The 19,732-nt window shown below is 42.7% G+C and overlaps 1 protein-coding gene across 1 annotated transcript in view; it reads right to left on the bottom strand.

Annotated features, from left to right (window-relative positions):
• Window positions 1-19,732, bottom strand: part of ADAMTS17 (ADAM metallopeptidase with thrombospondin type 1 motif 17) — a 326,151-nt gene that overhangs the window by 122,717 nt on the left and 183,702 nt on the right. Inside the window, exons 11-12 of the mRNA XM_025436907.3 lie at window positions 8,892-8,993; window positions 7,655-7,800 (exon numbers count right to left, since the gene is read on the bottom strand). Coding sequence (XP_025292692.1) covers window positions 7,655-7,800; window positions 8,892-8,993 — 248 coding nt within the window. The remainder of the gene's footprint in view (window positions 1-7,654; window positions 7,801-8,891; window positions 8,994-19,732) is intronic.

Here is a 19,732-nt window from a genome sequence, read left to right as displayed (position 1 = left end):
ACCAATCCTCGGGTTCTATTTGTACTCTGTTGGGACTTTCTAAACATCAATAAAATAGAAGTTTGGATATAAACCCAAATGATCTGAATGGGCACATCACAGGAAGATATCCAAATAGCAAACACAGACACAAACAATGCTCACAAATGCTCATTAGTTGGAAAGGAAATGCAAAGGAAAATCTCAGGAGATACCACTACACACCCATCAGAAAGGCCAACGTGAGAAATATTGATGATACAGAAGCACTGGTGAGGCTTGGAGCAAGAGGAAGCTCCCTGTTGCCCACAGCAGTTGATACAGTAGAGCTGCCCTGTAAAACCACACCCTCATTCAGTCACATGCATGCACACTAGGAGCCAGTGACTACTTCCTGCTCCATCAATATGCACCTGCATGTGTGCCCAACACACACACCCGACTATGATGAGCAGTCCTGCACCAGGAGCCACACTCTAGAATAGGTGTGCTTTTCTGTATATTGTACCTTAATAAAGATGCTTAAAAATAAGGGGAAAATAAGGTAGAGAGGCTTTGGTGAGAGATTGAAGTGTGGAGAGAAAAGTGAGCTCCGGCAGGGCAGGACTATCTCTTGCTAGAGTGGGGTCTGAAGTGCTTTGGGCAGACCCAAGGCAGAGTAGGAATGCAGCAAAGGTTCATGGAGAAGAACGAGATCACGCAGCACCTTGGGAGTGGATGAATATGCAGAACACCCCAGCTGAGTGACACTTTTTATTTTTTTGCTCTGTTCTCCTCAGTGAAGATAGATTGTAAGATAAAGTCACAACAGTGGTTCAGATCCACTCACCATCCAGAGCCACAGATGGCTTAGTGGACAGCCAGCAGCTCCAGATGTCAGGAGTAGTGTAGGGTTGCTAAGGTCCCTTCAGGGCAGCATACATCCTAGTTATAAGGCCTCTGCTGCAAGGTATCCAAGTAACACATGTGACTTAGACTCAAGTGTAAAAGACTGAGATTTTAAAAACCCACCCATGGGAACATCAGGTCACTGGCATGTTGAAAGTGCACATACAGGGGTTTAATTTTGGAAGCACTTACAGGCATATAACTTCACTCCCCAACCCCAGGCCTCACATTGGGTCTTATGAGGCTGGCTGCTTTCAGAGCGATACTGTTCAGTGACCTCAGTGCATTCTGTATCTATGCTCCACTCACCTTCTCTTCCTTCTTGTGCTCTAACAGAGTGGGCTTTTCACAAAAGACCATCTGAGCCTTTCTCCTGACCCTATTCTCTAGCCCTCCCTCTAAAACACAAGCCTTTTGATAGGGTACCAGAATTCAAATTATAAGTGAACTTACTGCCTTATAGTCTTTTGGGGCAGAAACTCCCATTGATAGCAACACAAATTGTGGCAGGAAAGGACGAGCCTAGGAAGCTGGATTAAAAACCCAGATGGTCCCCCAGGCCCTGATGTCAGCCAGCAAGAAATATGAATTCCAAGAGCTGTAAGGACCAGGACTAGAGAAAGAAAAAGGTGGAGTTGGGGAGTGGACTCTCTTGTCAGTATTTTTGGACAGTGAATAAACCAGCTGCAGGATATGGGGAAGGAGCCAGGAATATAAAGTGAAGGGGATAGGGAGAGGGTGGTGGGAGCCTTCCAAGTCTGAGATGTACATAGCAGTGAGATTTGGACATCCTTGGGAAATCTCAAGGCAGCAAGCCTGGTGAGTTAAGGAGCAAGCCAGGAAGAGGACGTTGTTTTGGTCAGAGATTGGTTCCAGGGCCTCGATCAGCTGTGCTTTGTAACAATCACCATGTCAGGCCTCTCTGCAAAATCAGGCTAACAACTCTTGCCTGGAATTCATAAAACATTGTCTGTATCCTGCATGTTCCCCCTACCCCCAAAACCCTGGGGCTGCTGCTAAACCACCCACACAACATCGGGCCCTTCTCTTTCCATTCATCAAGGGGGTGCTTCCCCCTGTGCTTCTGCCAGGGAGAAAGAGCCTGTTGGTGCTCTCCAGAATGGGAAACAAACCTACATTGTTATTGCAAAAGATTGGACAGGCTACCCAGGCATAAATATTATAGAAGCAGGGACATATTGTTTCTCTCACTTGGGATAAACAGACTGGGTGACATTTTGGAGTTTGCTCTGGAGAGGACCCTGGGCACCCCTAGCTATGGAACACAACATCCCGGGGCAGGGCAGGCATGGGGAAGATGACTCTCATGTGCAGGGGAACCTGAGCCACACTCAGGGCTGTTCACAGCACTGGGGCCTCCGTGAAGTGAGATTGTATGAGAAAGGGTGGCCAGCTGGTGATCTACCTTCTTGGCATAATAATTTACAATGACCTTTGTGTTTTGGGGGAGAAACAATAATAAGTGTGTGTTCTGGGATGCTGGACAAGCAGAGACTGCTTTTTCTTAGCAAGCATGCATCCAAGTGGTAGGGAGCACAGGTCATGGAGGGCTATTCTGCTCTAAGCAATGGAAAGGAGGATGGTGCCCAGCAGGTGTGGACTTCATGGAGTTCAAAGGCCACTGGGGTAGGGGGAGTGAAAGCAAGTGAGCAAGTATGTATGAGTAATTACAAATTGTTAAAATACCTATAAGGTAGGAAAGGGGTGCTGAGAGAGAGTGCAAAGCAGGCACTCTACCTTGTTCAAGGTGGTCAGGAAGGAGGCCTGAGAAGGCATTTACTTAGAGACCCAAGGAGAGGGACGGGCAAGTGGGGAGAGGGAAAGGAATACTGGAAAAGGTCTGGAGCTTGGAATGTTGTATCTGAGGACAGAAAGAAGGCTGAAGTGGGTTGAATGGTGGCTCTTTCCCCTCCCAGATTATATTACCCAGAACCTTCGAACATAGCCTTAATTAGAAAAAGGGTCTTGGTAGATATAACTGAGAATCTCCAAATTAAGAGAAGAGATCATCCTGACTGGGGTGGGCCCTAAATCCAATGACAGGTGTCCTTAGAGGAGTAGAGAAGACCACAGGAAGACAGATGCAAGTCTACAAAGGCAAAGAATGCCCGAGGGCACAAGCAGCCACCCAAAGGTTGGGGAGAGGCGTGGGTAGGATGAATCCTCTTTCAGTTTCAAGAAGGAAGCAATCCTGCCAACACCTTGATTTCAGACCTCTGGTTTCTACAATGGGGAGAAGGTAAATTTCTATTGTTTTTACGACACCAAGTTGTGGCAATTTATTACAGCAGCCCTGGGAAATGAATACAGAGACTGTGGTCAAGAGTATGGAAGGGCAGTGGGGTAATGATTGAAATGACTGTAGCAGGAAGAGAGAGAACTGGATTTATGCTTAAGTGGATCTCTCTGGCTCTGTGTGGAGAATGAATGGTGGGGGGGGGGGGGAGGGGGCGGGCAGAGAACATGCTAGAAGCAGGGAAGCCAGTGCAAAAGGTCTGAAAGAACAATGGAGCCTCACTGCTGGGTTCTATACCAGCTATGTGACCGTGGGCAAGTGACCTGACCTCTCCACCACTCAGTTTCTAATCAGTGGGCCAAAAAAGATTACCTCTCCTGTACGGCAGCATTAAATGATTTGCTATGTGTAAATGTCAAAAAGGGAACCTAGCACATAGTGCAGGCTCGCTGCATTTGCCATTCTCATCACGAAAGGATGTGGCAGAGGAAGAGAAGGGACAAGAGGACAGTTCATGAACTCAGGGGCTTTGGACTGGAGCACTGTAATGGATGGTAGTGCTATTAAAGGAGTGTGGGGAAGTGGGCTGGGAGGAGAGATCATGGGCTGGGAAGAGTCAGGTTTGAGGTGTCCAGGAGAAGACCAAGGGAAGTTGGCGGGACTCTGCCCATTGAGAGTGGGCAAGAATTTTTTTCATCTGTTTTTTGCTTGTCCCTAGAGGCCTATACCTAATAGAATCTTGGCCCAGAGTCAGAACCCTGTCAAGGTTGGACTAAAGGTAGCAGGTTGGAAAGGTATCACCGAGAAGGGGTGCAGGAGGTGTGAGAATACCAGCATTCTCCTTCTGGTTCTTCTACCACGGCTTGCCCCACTGGATGTTGTTGATGACAGAGACCAAACATAAATACCTCCCTCTCAGGGATGTGTCAGTGCCTGTAACCATCTGACGCACTGAGACCCACATACCCCTCAGTGGCCTGTTCACACTGGCCGACAAATTCCCTTATTCCTCAATGATAAGGCATAGGAAGAGAGAGAGATCAAGCTCATGACCACTGGGTGGGCTGGGGAGCACTTGTTAAAGAAAGGAATGGAAGATTTTTACAACAATTTTGGAACAAGCCTCTCTCTTGAGGCCACTGGGCCTGGAGGGATGAGGCAAGGACCCAGCTCATGAAATCCCACAGCAGGCCAGGCCAGGGGGCACACTAACTTGGTTTCCTGAACTAGGGGTTCTTTGGGAGTGGGCAGGGCAGAAAACAGCTAGGATGGGAACAGTGGATGCAGCCAAGGCATGGGGGATGCTTTACCCAAAGTCATGCCAAGAAAACAGAGTCAGGACCCTTAAAGGTTTTGCCTCATACATCTGTTCAGCATTGATGACATCTTATCCTCGTAAGGGTTGTTCTCACCTAAATACAATCCAATTGTCAATTGTCTCAGGACACAGGGTCCCTCTGTTTAAAGGTTCTAATGTGCCCCTACTATGACATTCCTGGGGGACACCTTATATGGAATGTTGTGCTGCAGGAGACCAATCCTGTCAGGGTAGAAGAGCTCCAGATGCAAACACGAAGCACCCATGACAGCTACAGCTCTTGCAAACTGTGCCCTGGTCTGAACAAAGCCTTTCCATGTCAGTCACCCTCCTCTGAGCCTCACATGGTGCTGTGAGTTAGGGGACAGACACAGAGTCTCATCCCCATCTTTCTGTTAGTGCTAATATGGAGAGGGGCTGCGTACTCAATATAGATCATGTCCTTTATATGCATTCCCATGAACTATTCCAACTTCAGGTAGGGACACACGTAACAGCTGGTCTAAGGAGTGGCTCTGGGACTTGAAGCCTTGTCTGTTCTTTCTTTGAAGCCGGGCTCTTCCCACTGTACTGCGCCAGCTCCCTCTAATGATGGAACTGAGGCCCAGAGAGAAGTGGCTTCCTTGAAGTCACATGACCAGCAACCAAGCCAGGCCCAAATCTCAGCCTGCTCTCTTTTTCTTTTTCTTTTCTTTTCTTTTTTCTTTCTTTTTTTTTTTTTTTTTTTTTAAATTTTTATTTATTTATGATAGTCACAGAGAGAGAGAGAGAGAGAGGCAGAGACACAGGCAGAGGGAGAAGCAGGCTCCATGCACCGGGAGCCTGATGTGGGATTCGATCCTGGGTCTCCAGGATCGCGCCCTGGGCCAAAGGCAGGCGCCAAACCGCTGCGCCACCCAGGGATCCCTTCTTTTTTCTTTCTTTTCCTTTTCTTTACTTTTCTTTTCTTTTTTTTCTTTGCTTTTCTTTTTTCTTTTCTTTTCTCTTCTTTCTTTCTTTCTTTCTTTCTTTCTTTCTTTCTTTCTTTCTTTTCTTTTCTTTTCTTTTCTTTTCTTTCTCTCTTTTCTTTCTTTCTTCTCTTTTCTTTCTTCCCTTCTCCTTCTTTTTAAGATTTTAAGGAGAAAGGGTACCTGGGTGGCTCAGTGGTTGAGCATCTGCCTTTGGCTTAGGTCATAATTCCAGGGTCTTGGGATCAAGTCCAGCATCAGGCTCCCTATAGGGAGCCTACTTCTCCCTCTGCCTATGTCTTTGCCTCTTTCTAGGTCTCTCATGAATAAATAAAATCTTAAAAAAAAAGAAAATATTTTATGGAGAAGCAGACTCCCTGTTAAGCAGGAGTCTATCAGGGCTCTATCTCAGGACCCCGACATCATGACTTGAGCCAAAGGCAGATTGCTTAATTGACTGAGCCACCCAGGTGCCCTTCAGAACTCTCTTCTCAGGGCCAGAGATGGAACTATTTTAACTTCCTCACAGAACTATGAAAAAACTGAAACCTCTCTCTACTAATATCTCACCATTTAGTGAAACAGGCTTTCTAATCATCTATGCATCTGTGATGGTTATTTTTATGTGTTAACTTGACTGGCCACAGGGTGTGCAGATTAAAGGTGATTTCTGGGCGTGCCTGTGAAAGCATTTCTGGATGGCACTGGCATCTGAATTTGTGGATGCAGTAACATAAATGGCCCTCCCTAATGGGCATTATCCGATCCCCTAAAGGCCTGAACAGAACAAAAGGCAGAAGAAGGTGGAATTCACACACACCTCCTGTGCCCTCTACCTCCACTAGGGCCTCTCTTTGCATCTTCTCTTGCCCTCCCACTGGGATTTACTTCATTAGCTCTCCTGATTCTCAGGCCTTCAGACCTGGACTGGGTGACATTACCAGCTTTCCTGCTAGCTTGCATATGGTAGATGGTGGGACTCCTCAGCTTCTGTAATTGTATGAGCCAATTTCTCATCACAAATCATGTATATATCTGTTAATTCTGTCTCTCTGGAAAATCCTAGTATGTCCTCAATGCTTTTAATTAGGAAGTCATTCCTAAAAGATTAAAGATCCACCTATCATTTTTCAGGCACTCTGCTAAATACTGGAAGGAAAAGTTTTAACAAGACACAGTATGTGATGCCAATTCTTATAGCATTACTGTTGGGAAAAGATAGTGTTCTTGACCTTGACTAAACTGTGAGCATGTTCTCCTTTAATCAGGAGATTTTTAACTTTGGCTGGCCATTGAGTTCACCTAGAGAGATTTAAACCATCCAATTCCTCGATCCCAGCTCCAGAATTTGTGATTTTATTCATCTGGAATATAGCCTGAGCATCAGAATTCTTAAACACAAGAAAGGTTGGCTGGTTATTCATCAATGTGACTTAATTGTGGATATAAAGCATTTCTTTTTACTTATAATTTATAACTTGCTCATTTTCAAAATTAGTGTGATATAGCAGATGGCATACAAGACATAAAACAGACTATTTTAAGAAATATTAAAAATGGTAAGTCTCAGAGGAGAAGAGAAAAACTCGTGGGAAAGAAATTATTGAAATTAAGCACAAAATCTAGTCCTGAGCTTTCCAGAGCTAATGTGCCAAGAACAAGAGGGGTCATGGTGTCATCAAGGTCAATAAAAGGAAGGCTATGAGAAAAACAAACAACCCCCCCCTCAAAACCTATTTTCTGTCAAATAGTTCTAAGAGCACAGGTGAAAACTGTGCTGGATGAACAAGACAGCTGAACCCCCAGATGCTGTGTGACTCCTCCACGGCCAGGTTGCTCCCAGATCAGCTAACAGCCAATCTGAATCTAACAGCTAAGCGCCAATCAGTTGGCCATTCTTTCCAGAGGTCCACAGGCTTACCAGGAATGATCTTTGACTAGGGGAGCCTGCAAAGAGGCCAGGGGAGATTGTCATCCAGCTGTGTCACAAAAGCTTTCCACCGAGGCCCACATGAGGTATAAGGAGACAGCTCTCCATAGGACTTACTGCATCCACGTTCACAGAAAGAGCTTTGTTGAAGCTGAGATGCCATATGACACACACATCATCCCTGCACCCCGGGGCCCTGGGAGTGATTTCATTTTTTCTCTTTGAGGTCAAATTCTCCTCAGGAGAAGATCCTCCTTTGCATAAGACGGTAAGAGCTGCGGGTTGGAAACCCTGATCAAGGCACCCTAGAGAATGCCCAGTCAAGGGGGACTTACGGGGGGTTGTCACATTTCCTCTGCCGGAAGCGGGCTCCCGTCCCACACGTCCGGCTGCACATGCTCCAAGCGCCCCATGGGCTCCAGTCTCCGTCCACGTGCTCCGGGATGGGTGTCTTGCTCACACACTCCCCTGCGCGGCACCACTGAAACACAGCAGGGCAGGCCACAGGCCCCAGGGGCCACACAGCTCCAATGAATCCAACCTGCTCACTCACCAGATCACTGCAAGTCCCTCCACATGAAAAAAAAAAAAAAAAAAAAACCACCATGCCATCCCCAAAGGCTTTTTGTAATTTGCACAAAAGTAGACTCTTTCAGGGTATGCATGCTTGTTAACTCCAGACAGTCCGTCCTTACTCAACCTGACACCCATATACCTGTGGGCTTTGCATTTGGCCCTAATGCTCCACATGGAATGTGCTCCCCTGAATTTTTCTAAGTTGTCAGGAAAAGGACTAATTCACATGGCTCATGAAGAGACCCAAGCTTCAGCAAGCTTTGCTTAACGTGAGTGCGTCTCTCTGGAAGGCTGCGTTTCCTGGCTCTGGGGCTTTGCTTTGCACTTCAAAGCTGGGTTTGGTACTTGGAGATGACACTGCCAGGTCTGCATGGGAGAACCTTGGCTCTGAGAATAAAAGAAAGCCACTCGTCTAAAACAGAATTTCCCAAAATGTGTGGCAGGCACATCCGGGGCCCGAGAGGTGATTTGGTGGTTTCAAATCATGGCACCTGATTCACTCCTTACAGTAAGACTAAGGAGAAATCTGTGGCTGCTGGCCCTGAATCCCTCTCCTCTCCAAAACCAATCTCTCCTGTTAATGAAGATCAGGGCTTGGGCTAGCTTTCTTAATCTCTAGTTAGAACTGCATCACATTGTTCTCATCCAACTCATTTTATGATAGCTTTTTGCATATGGCCAGTGATCCTGTTTTTGCATGTATGGTTTATTGATGAAAAAGTTTTTTTTTTTTTTTTTTAAAAAGGATATTCACTTGTGTGACAAAAAGAGTCAATTTAACAAAAATATTAAGCGACTCTTGTATCTTATCAGAAAAAAAGGAGAGAGGAGATAGAAGTGTTCCTCTTTGCCCAGAGTGGGTTCCAACGGCATTTCTGGAGCAGCCAGTGGAGCTTTAGGCACTATTGAGTACAGTGCAGACCACCGCCCTTCGGGAGACGTGCCCGATGCCCAGGAGACAGGGGCTAGGGAAGGGCTGTGGGACGTGGGGGTTACCTTGTCTGCCCCACACTCGGTGCCGTCCAGGGGAGGGTCCAGCTTGGTCTTGCAGGACGTATCTCCTTCCACCAGGCACCACAGTCCAGCGCACATCAGATGCTGCTGACAAGGGAAGGAACAGAACTGCCTAGAACACCATATACAGGTCACTACTGGGGTCAGAAGGTGGGGCCCAATAACTGGTTTGGACTTGGAATTCAAAATGTGAAGGGAAGAAGGAGGGTTGTGAATCTGGATGTTTAAAAAAAAAAAAGTGTATCATTCAACTGGTTCATTTTAACTCCACAAAATTCTGTGTATAGACTCCTAGGAGGGTTGCCTTCATGGGGATTCAGTTCGGCAATTCCTGCGTTAGCTACTGAGGGAGTGTCCACCGCAGGGTGCAGGCTGGGTGCCATTAACAAACACATATCTTCCATTTAATGTAGGAAGGTATGAGGCAGACACCCATGGGTTAGAGAGAGTGCACAGGAGGAGAATCTCCCCGGCCTGGCCTCCCCACGGAGGGCTTGCTGGAAGAGGCAGCTCCGTTGCTGAGGCTAGAGGGGCATTTATGCAGGCCTAGAATCTGGAGCTCGAAGGCTGATAATGAGCTCAGAGACCCAAAGGGGTTAAAGAAAGGTTTTCCATCTCCCCGTGGTTACCCACATTTCTAGCTCAGCTGACTTATGCATGATTTGTTATAGTATTTCACCTAAGGCATTTCTTAACCTGCACAAATATACAGTGAAAATAATTCTACTTCAACAACAGGCATTTAAAAACACGCCCATTTGTATTAATAGGAAACTTGCACGTAGACAAAGTGCTCAGGATGGGACCATTTGTGAAAATAACCGGAGTAGACATGGCCAGTGTTCTCCCGGGCTGCCTCAGTCTCCCCTGCAGGACTCAGACCATTCAGTGTCTGCACACACTGGTGGCTGCTTCCTCAGTCTTTGTGCTGGAAGCCATCCTTTGACCATAGAGCAAGCTTCAACCACAGGGATGCAGCTGGACACTCCATCTCCCTGGGTGGGATGGCTCTGAGGCAAGCTCCAGCTTCTCTCAGAGGGTCCCAGCAGGATGGCCCCATTGTCCATGAGGTGGTCTGCTCACCGATGCACTTTAGACTCTCCACCCTCTTCTCTCACTTCCCTGCCCCCTCACTGTGCTTCCTGGGATCACTTCCCAGATAAACTCCTTGCACCCAAATCCTCGCCTCATGGTTTGAAAATTAAGAACAGATGTACTGAAGGCTCTTTTAAAGATGTAGTACTTCCAGGTTGCCAAACCCAGTCATGGGAAAAAGGCCTAAGCTGGAGCAGGGAGACCTCACCCTCCAGGGTATGGCCACGGCACCTGGGGTGCAACTAGGGCAGAGTGAGGGTCAAGGGTCTTTGCTCAGGACAGGTCACAGTGGAGCTTGTAAAGAGTGTACCCTGCTTCGTGTTGAGGTCTGCCATTCCAAGTAATCTCAAATATCTGCATAGGATAGATGTGCACTGTGCTGTCTAAAGTCAAAAAATATTTAGAGGTTTAAGAGACAAAGGGAGAAAAAGGGAAGGAAAGCAGAGCTGGAGGGGCTTTGACAAAGAGCTCAAAAGCCCACAGCTCTTGCTCATTTTTCAAGTATGCCGAAGCTGCTCTGTGCCCTTAAAGAAGTTGATGATTCAAGTGGAACAGTGCACATTTGGGTTCAGGAAAGCCCCTATGTTCCCATTATTGTTCGCCTCTCCATGGAATGGTAAAAAGATGAGAACTCTGAGTACAATGCCAGCTGGTCCCATAAAGACAGACTGAACCTCATTAAATGTTTGATTCCATGCACTTTAACCCTGGAGCTCTTCGAGAGTGTGGTGTCAGTGTGTAGACACGTGTTCATGAGTCAAGGCTGACCCCAGAGGTAATTTATGGGATAGGAGAGCTTGGGATTAGGAGACGCATCTGCCCCATTGGGAGAGAGAGGAAGAAGGCAGTGTGAACTGTTATGTACTTAATAGACAGCACATTCCCATAAAACTTTCCTAATCATCAGAGAAGAAGAGATGAGGTCAGGCAAAGATTTCTTAAGTAGAACACAAAACATACTAACCATAAAGGGAAAAATTAATGAATTATACATTAAAACGAAGAACTTCTATCAAAAGGCAACTGTAAGAAAGTGAGAGAGGAGGATATTTGCAATACGTGCAAGAGATATTTGTAATGTGTGGATCCAACAAAGGATTTGTATCGAAAGTGTATGTAAAAAACATGAAACAAAAGCTCCCAAAGACAATTAAAATGATGCAGTTTAAAAATGGGCAAAAAACTTGGGCACTTCACAAATGAGGGCATTTAAATGTAAGGATGGCCAGTAAATGTATGAACAGGTACTCAGTTTCAGTAGCCATCCAGGCAAAGGCAAATAAAAACCACCACTCAGGCGTCCCCAGTGGTTGAGCATCCCTTCGGCTCAGGACGTGATTTCTGGGTCCTGGGATTGAGTCCAGCATCAGGCTCCCACAGGCAGCCTGCTTCTCCCTCTGCCTATGTCTCTGTCTCTCTGTCTCTCATGAATAAATAAATAAAATCTTTTAAAAACCACCCAAAAACCCACCATTTGGTACCTCTACACACCTACCAGAATGGCTAGAATGACAGAGACATGAATACAAAGTGTTGGCAAGGATGTGGTGTGATAAGAACTCTCCTTAATTAATGATGAGCTTTTAAATTGGTTCAACAACTTTGAAAAACTCCTTGACAGTACTTACTAAAGCTTAAGACATGCTGGATGTTCTACTATTCATCAATTCCACTCCTACATATGCATCGGGCAGAAATGTGTGTATATGTTTACCAAAAACATTTTTTTAATAATAAATTTATTTTTTATTGGTGTTCAATTTGCCAATATACAGAATAACACCCAGTGCTCATCCCGTCAAGTGCCCCCCTCAGTGCCCGTCACCCAGTCACCCCCACCCCCCGTCCTCCTCCCCTTCCACCACCCCTAGTTAGTTTCCCAGAGTTAGGAGTCTTCATGTTCTGTCTCCCTTTCTGATATTTCCCACACATTTCTTCTCCCTTCCCTTATATTCCCTTTCACTATTATTTATATTCCCCAAATGAATGAGACCATATAATGTTTGTCCTTCTCCGATTGACTTATTTCACTCAGCATAATACCCTCCAGTTCCATCCATGTCGAAGCAAATGGTGGGTATTTGTCATTTCTAATGGCTGAGGAATATTCCATTGTATACATAGACCACATCTTCTTTATCCATTCATCTTTTGATGGACACCGAGACTCCTTCCACAGTTTGGCTATTGTGGACATTGCTGCTAGAAACATCGGGGTACAGGTGTCCTGGCGTTTCATTGCATCTGTATCTTTGGGGTAAATCCCCAGCAGTGCAATTGCTGGGTTGTAGGGCAGGTCTATTTTTAACTCTCTGAGGAACCTCCACACAGTTTTCCAGAGTGGCTGCACCATTTCACATTCCCACCAACAGTGCAAGAGGGTTCCCTTTTCTCCGCATCCTCTCCAACATTTGTGGTTTTTTGGCAAGAATGTTCATAGCAACAATCTTTGTATTAGTGTCCAAATTGGAAATTGCCCAGGGACGCCTGGGTGGCTCAGTGGTTGAGAGCCTCCCATCGGCCTAGGGTGTGATCTTGGAGTCCCAGGATTGAGTCCCACATTGGGCTCCTTACATGAAGCCTGCTTCTCCCTCTGCCTGTGTCTCTGCCTCTCTCTCTCTCTTTCTTTCTCTGTCTCACAGTAAATAAATAAAATCTTAAAAAAAAAAAAAAAAGGAACTGCCCAAATGGTCATCAACAGAGAAATTATGGATTATGGTCTATTAGGACAATGGAATACGGCATGATCCCATTTATATGAACTTCAAAAACAAGAGAAAACTGTAGTGTTGTGAGTCAGGATAGTGGTCACCTTTCTGTTTAGTTTCAACAAGGGGACTTAGTGGATAAGGCAACTTTGGAGCTGCAGCCTCTGACCTCAGCTTGGCCATCAGCATTGCCCTGGGTGCCAGAGCTAATCAGCTGCCCTTCTGTGATTTGGTTTCATTACTGGAAAAATGGTATGGACAGCAATAATGCTTGTTACCATGATGCCTTTTAGATAGTTGGCATTCATGTTGTGCTTTCTAAATGACAAAGTGCTCTGCTGTCTGTCATCCTGAGGCTCATGACAGCTGGGGGAGGCAGGTAGGACAGGGCTTTCTCTATTTTTTTTTTTCCATTTTTTCAAAGAAGAGGCACATGTTTATGTGGAAGTCAAGGGCCTGAGCTGGACCAAAATTACCAGGCTGGGAGTTCATCAATCTAGGTTCACATCCTGGTTCTTGACTCATGTAGTGGCTCCACAGGTGTATTCACTCTCTAAAAAACTGAGCTCTAAATGTATGATCTGTGCATTTTTATGCATGCATAGTATACTATAAATAGTAAGACGTTTTACAGAGAGAGGGGAGAAAAGAAGAGAGAAATGCATGCTCAAACTGGCGATGGAAGATTGTCTGGACCCAACCTATCACAAGGTAGAAGCAGGAAAATCAGGGTTTCACCAAGAAATTACAAGGATAGACCATATGTATAGGAAGTCATTCCTCCTATCAGGAGAAATACTTCATGGTGGGTAGTCTTGCAACTACTGGTCTCTTTAGGGTGGAACACACACACTTCTCTCATAAGGAGAATTCTTGCTAGCCTGGAAATAGCCCTGACACTCTCCAAAATGAACATCCTATCTATAGCTGATTCCAGCAATAACTCAGAGGTGAACAGTAAAAAAGAAACAATTTATACAAAGAACTACAAATACGAAGGGAGAAGGTACAAGAGGGAGAAAGCATTGAAGAATACTTATCAGATAATATAATACGGCTAAAAATAATGTGTAAGCCTATGGGGCATTTTTTTTCAACAGAGTTAATGTGTCTTTTTTTGTTTTTGCATTTGCAAAAAGCAAATATATAAGAACTCAGGGAAAAGATGGTCAGGTCAAAGGAGATAAAGTATCAACATCAGAATGGGCCAAGGAAGGGGAAAAAAAATCACATGACCAATGAAGACTGAGAGCAACATAAAAAGAGACACACCACTGAACACATAAAGGGGTATATGGAGTTGATGACTGAGAAAAAGTGAATGTAATAAAATAGAAATGAATAAACGATTTAAACAGATAAGACGAATGACAGACATGGAAGACACATAAAGGAGATGTGACATAAGCAAAAGTGGGAGGCAGGTGGGATGAGTTTTCTCTACATTTTTTCCAATGAGGGGACGGATGTTTGTGGAGGTCAAGGGCTCTGAGTTGGGCCAGAAGCACAGGACTCTTAAAGAAGAGAACCAAAGTAATGGAACAGAAAAGGTATCTGAAAAGAAATTCAAGACCCTGTCCTGAAATGAAAGAAATCTCTGTTTCAGATTGAAAAGCAAAGCCCTATTCCAGGAAAACAGCAAAGAATAATGAACACAGAGGGATGTCCTGATAAAAGTTACCGAATTTCAGGGATAGAGCAAGAAATATTTTAGGCAGCCAGGAAAAAAGGATCAAACTAGTGACAGTGGGAAAACACAGCAGGCTACCTGCAGATTTCTCCACAGCAGAACTCACTGCCAGATGGCAGTGGATGCCTAGAAAGACACAAGGAAAGAAAATGTAATCCAAACAGCTTCTAGCAACTAAAGGGTTGCTCAAGTATTTAGGTAACAGAAAATGATTTTTTAAAAATATTTTTGTCTATTTATTTGAAAGAGAGGAAGAGAGCACAAGTTAGGGGGAGTGGTGGAGGGAGAGGGAGAAGCAGGCTCCCCTCAGAGCAGGGAGCCAGATACAGGGCTTGATCCCAGGACCCCGAGATCATGACCGGAGCCAAAGTCAGACACTCAACTGACTGAGCCACCCAGGAACCCCCAGAAAATTATTTTTGAATCTATAAAGAAGCTGAATCCTTTTTTGGAGAAAATACTAGAGGATGATGTTAGCCAGAAGAGAAATAAAAGGAAAACCCAAGGGTTAGCAGTGAGCACCCAGTGAAGCATTGACTGAAATGTGGGGACTGAAATTAGGAACAGAATGCATAGGATATAAAGTCAGATGAGCCAGAAGTGATATAGATACAAGAATAGCCTAGAAAAGAAGGTGCGGTGGGGTGGAGGGCATAGGAGATTGTCCATATATATCCATTTCTTATCGTTTCTAGTTGGGGGAGGAGCAAAACATAACAGATAAATATAGCAGCTGGGATATCAGAGCTTTTAAAGGGAAAATGTTACCCACTAAGAAAAATAATTAAATTGAGGGGTAGAGGGAATGGAGAGAAGGGGTTTGAACGTGGAAATGGTTTTATCATGCCCATGGAATTAGGATAGAGTAGAAACTCTAAAGAGAAGTTGGCCTATGGCACCTTTTTGCTTCTAGCAAATGTCAGAATAGATAGTCTGTGGGAGGCGGGGCTGCTCTTCCATTCCAAAAACAGGTAGGTATTGTAATAAAATGTCATTTTTTCCCCTGAAGATTTTACTTTTAGGTAATCTCTGCACGCATTGTGAGGCTCAAACTTACAACCCCAAGATCGAGAGTGTCATGCTCTTACCAACTGAGCCAGCCAGATGGCTCAAAAATGGCATTCTTATTGCTGAGCTCACCAGAAGTTAAGAAACTATTCAAGAAAACAAATACAAAATACACACATAGTTATACTTGTACATACTATTAACATAGTCTAGTAGTTAGTAGTGTAGTAAGCACTTACAAGGGGTGCATTCCCCTGAGGGCCAGCAATGATCTTGACACTCCAGCTGGGAGAGTAAGTCTGGAATCTGGAAGGGTGTTTACCAGTTCTAGAAGGATTGGTGGCACCACTGGCTTTTTGAGACAAATATACAGACAAACATAGCAACCACCATTCAGACTCTCAGAATTCCATGGTGATATTCAATAAAAGTAAACTCACAATGAAGCATGGAAACATAAATGACAGCTAACAGAAGCAACAAATAAAAGATTTAAACTTCCAAGGTGTTTAGATGATAGAATGATCAGATACAGAATATATAATAACCATAGGTGTGCCTGGGTGGCTCAGTCAGTTAAGTGCCCTACTCTTGATTTTGGCTCGGGTCATGGTCTCAGGGTTGTGAGATTGAGCCCTGCACTGGGCTCCATGCTGGGAGTGGAGCCTGCTTAAGATTCTGTCTCTTCCCCTCCCCTTGCCTATTCTCTCCTTTCTAGAAAAAAAAAATCATTATAATAACTATCTCTAACATGTTTGAAGAAATAAAAGATGACATCATGTACACAAGCCAGTGGTGAAATACTATTGAATATAATCAGGCAAATCTGAAAAAGAAACTAGAAAGCACTTTTATTATGAGACATTCAATGTATAACTGTTGAAGAAAAGCAGTGGATTCTGACATCACTGAGAGAGAGAATTAGTGACTGGAAAACAGATTTGAAAAAATGTATAGATTGTAGCATGAAGACAAAAGAAATAGGAAAATACTAAAAAAAAATGGGTTAAGAGATAAGAAAGAGTAAAATATTGATGTATGTGTCTAATCATAATCCCAGACGGATAACAGAAAGAATGAAGAGAGGCAGTGTTTGAGAAGAAAATAGCTAACATAAAATATGTACTGTATAGAATAATGAGTCCTCCCACTTAGTAGAGGGGCAGTCTTCTAATATAGGCCCAACAACCCCTGTCTCCTCCTACTCATGCTCTTGTGTAACACCTTCTTGTACATTTGACGAAACTACTTGCTTGCTTTGCATTCACTGAATGCAGCAAAAATCATAGGATATAATTTTAAGTAAAAAGAGAAATGTATTATTTAGGAAACAGATAAACCATAGTCCAATATGAGTTGGTCTCTAGGCGACAAATGTACTAGATATACTACTTGCCAACCTATTCAAGAAAAAGAAGAGACAGTATGAATAAGACAGGAAGAAATGAGAAAGAAAAAAGAAAAGGAAAGGAAGAAAGAAGATAACAAAAATGTAAAGGAAATTTTATGTATGTATATATGTATGTCTGCATGTAAATTTTAAATAATAATCAGTGATCACTGAGCTCGATACATAAACTCTATATGAAATGATTTCCTTACAAGAAGAGCTATTGTACAGAATAGAATAAAAATGCATATGGACTAACTAATATAGAAGACCTAGGGAAGCTGGTCAATGAGCTACCCTTCCTGAAAACCTCTGGCCCACTTAGTTTCTTAGTAGTATTTTTCATAGGGAGATTCTATTTAATCTTTCAGAAACAGATAATACCAATGCATTCAAACTGTTTAAGAGCATTGAAAAAAGGGGGATTTTTCCTTATACTTCACATTAATATCACATTGAAACCAAACTGAACAAGATAACCACAGCAAAAGAAAAAAGGTTCATACCAAACTCATTCATAAACACTGTGATGAAGATCCTAAATAAAATTTACTAATATAATGAAGCATATAGTGAACCATGACCAAGTAAGGTTTATTCCAAGAATCTGAAGATGGTTCAATATTAGAAAACCTGTTAATATAATTTGCCACACTAATAATTCAAAGAGAACTCATCCAGTCCTCCCCATGGATGCTGAGAAGACATTTGATTAAATTTAATCACAATCTCTTATTAAAGTTAACAATGTACATAAATGGATACTTCTTTCATTTGATAAATATTCATGCAGAAACATAAGAAGCACTCTCATTAAAGTTGAGAAGAAGAAAAAAATGTATATTATCACACTGTTATTATTTTAGGTGAGAGAAGGAACTAGGGGTTAATAGAATTATATAACTAAAATAATCATATAACTAAAAACCCAAATACTTAACTAAAGAACCATTATAATCTCTAAAATAATTTGGTCAGACGGTTGGGTATAAAATTAAAATACAGTAATTAAAACTCTTTATAAATAGCAACTACAACCAATTTTAAAGATATACTGAAATAAAAGATCCCATTCAAATTGGAAAAAATATTCTATAGGAATAAATATAGTAAGAAAATTATAAAATATACATAAAGAAAAATAAAAATTTCCCTGAGGGAGCAAAGGAAGATGTTTTGAATAGATGTAAAGAAACGCTATGTAGGAAGACTCAAAAGTATAAAGGCATATATTTTTCACTAAGTCTCTAAAATAATATAACTGAATTTAAAATACCAACACATATGGAAAAATAAAAAATAATAGCCACTAAAACTGTGAAAAAGCATATGGCTAGTGTATTAAAATATTTTATAAAGCTACCGTCATGTAAATATTAAGAGGTTCACAATTATATCAGTGAAATAGACTGGAAAAATCCAGAAATATATTTTAAAAACAAGATATAAAGAAGCATATTATAAAGATGGCATTTCAAATTAATGGGGAGAAATGAATTTAATTAATCAAGTATGGAACTACGTGAGGGGTCATCTGGAAAAAAAGTCAGGTTGGATCCCTTACCTCACACCTAACACTAAAGTAAATGACTGCTGTATTAAAGATTCATATATAAAAATGTAATAATAAAAGTGCTAGAAGATATCACATGAATTAAGTTAATTTACAGTGTAGGAGTAGGAAAGACCTTTAAGCATGACATAAAACTCAGAAGCCTTATCAAGATATTGATGCATTTGACTTTACACACACACAAACACACTTCTGCTTGACATAAAATCATAAAAAATAAAAGTAAACAAACTTCCAAAAAAACTGCAACTCCTATTTTAGCTAAATGGCCAATTTCCTTAATAAATAAAATTGCCAACAAATCACTTAAAAAAGATCAGTAATCCAAAAGATTTAAAAAGATACTCCACAGAAAAGAGAACACAACTGGCTTCTTAATATATGAAAAAATGCTCAAACTCATTATGAGAAATGCCATTCAACCTGTCAATAGACTCATTTCCTAAATGGTCAGATTGTCAAGGGCCAGAGAGGCTGGGTGAAGATGTGGGGAAGCTGGCACTTCCATTATGTTGTCTATGGGAGTGTAAAGAGATAAGCCTCTTTGGAGATCTGACCATATCTATCAAGAACTGAGGCATGTACATAATTTCTTTTTTTTTAATTAATTTTTTATTGGTGTTCAATTTACCAACATACAGAATAACCCCCAGTGCCCGTCACCCATTCACTCCCACCCCCCATCCTCCTCCCCTTCTACCACCCCTAGTTCATTTCCCAGAGTTAGGAGTCTTTAGGTTCTGTCTCCCTTTCTGATATTTCCCACATATTTCTTCTCCCTTCCCTTATATTCCCTTTCACTATTTTTTATATTCCCCAAATGAATGAGAACATATAATGTTTGTCCTCCGATTGACTTACTTCACTCAGCATGTACATAATTTCATCTCAAGTTCAAAGACAGGTAAAATTAATCTGTGGGTTCAGAAAGAAAGTGATTATTGCTGGGGGTTAGTGAATGGAAGAGGGCTTTAGGGAAGCTTCTGGAATTGCAGAAATGCTATATTTCTTCATGTGCAGGGTCTACTGATGTGTTGTTTATAAAAAATAAGTATAACTGTACACTTAGGATTTGAACTTTTCTGTTTCATGTTGTGCTCTATACAGGTGAATAAAATTCCAAAAATCACATACATGCAAAAGTGACTTTTTGTCCACTTCTAGGTATTTATCTTGTAGACTAATGGTTCTCAATTAGGGGTGATTTTGCCCTCCTACAAGATATTTGACAATGTGTGAAGACATTTTTTGGTTGTCACAACTAGGGGATGCCCCAGACTTAGAGTGGGCAGAGGCTAATGATGTTGCTAAATATCCTATAGTGCATAAGATAGTCCTGCAGCAAAGAATTATTTGCCC

The sequence above is a fragment of the Canis lupus genome, chromosome 3 (assembly GCF_003254725.2).
Source record: "Canis lupus dingo isolate Sandy chromosome 3, ASM325472v2, whole genome shotgun sequence".
Taxonomy (NCBI): domain Eukaryota; kingdom Metazoa; phylum Chordata; class Mammalia; order Carnivora; family Canidae; genus Canis; species Canis lupus.
This window is presented reverse-complemented; position numbering and strand designations above follow the sequence as displayed.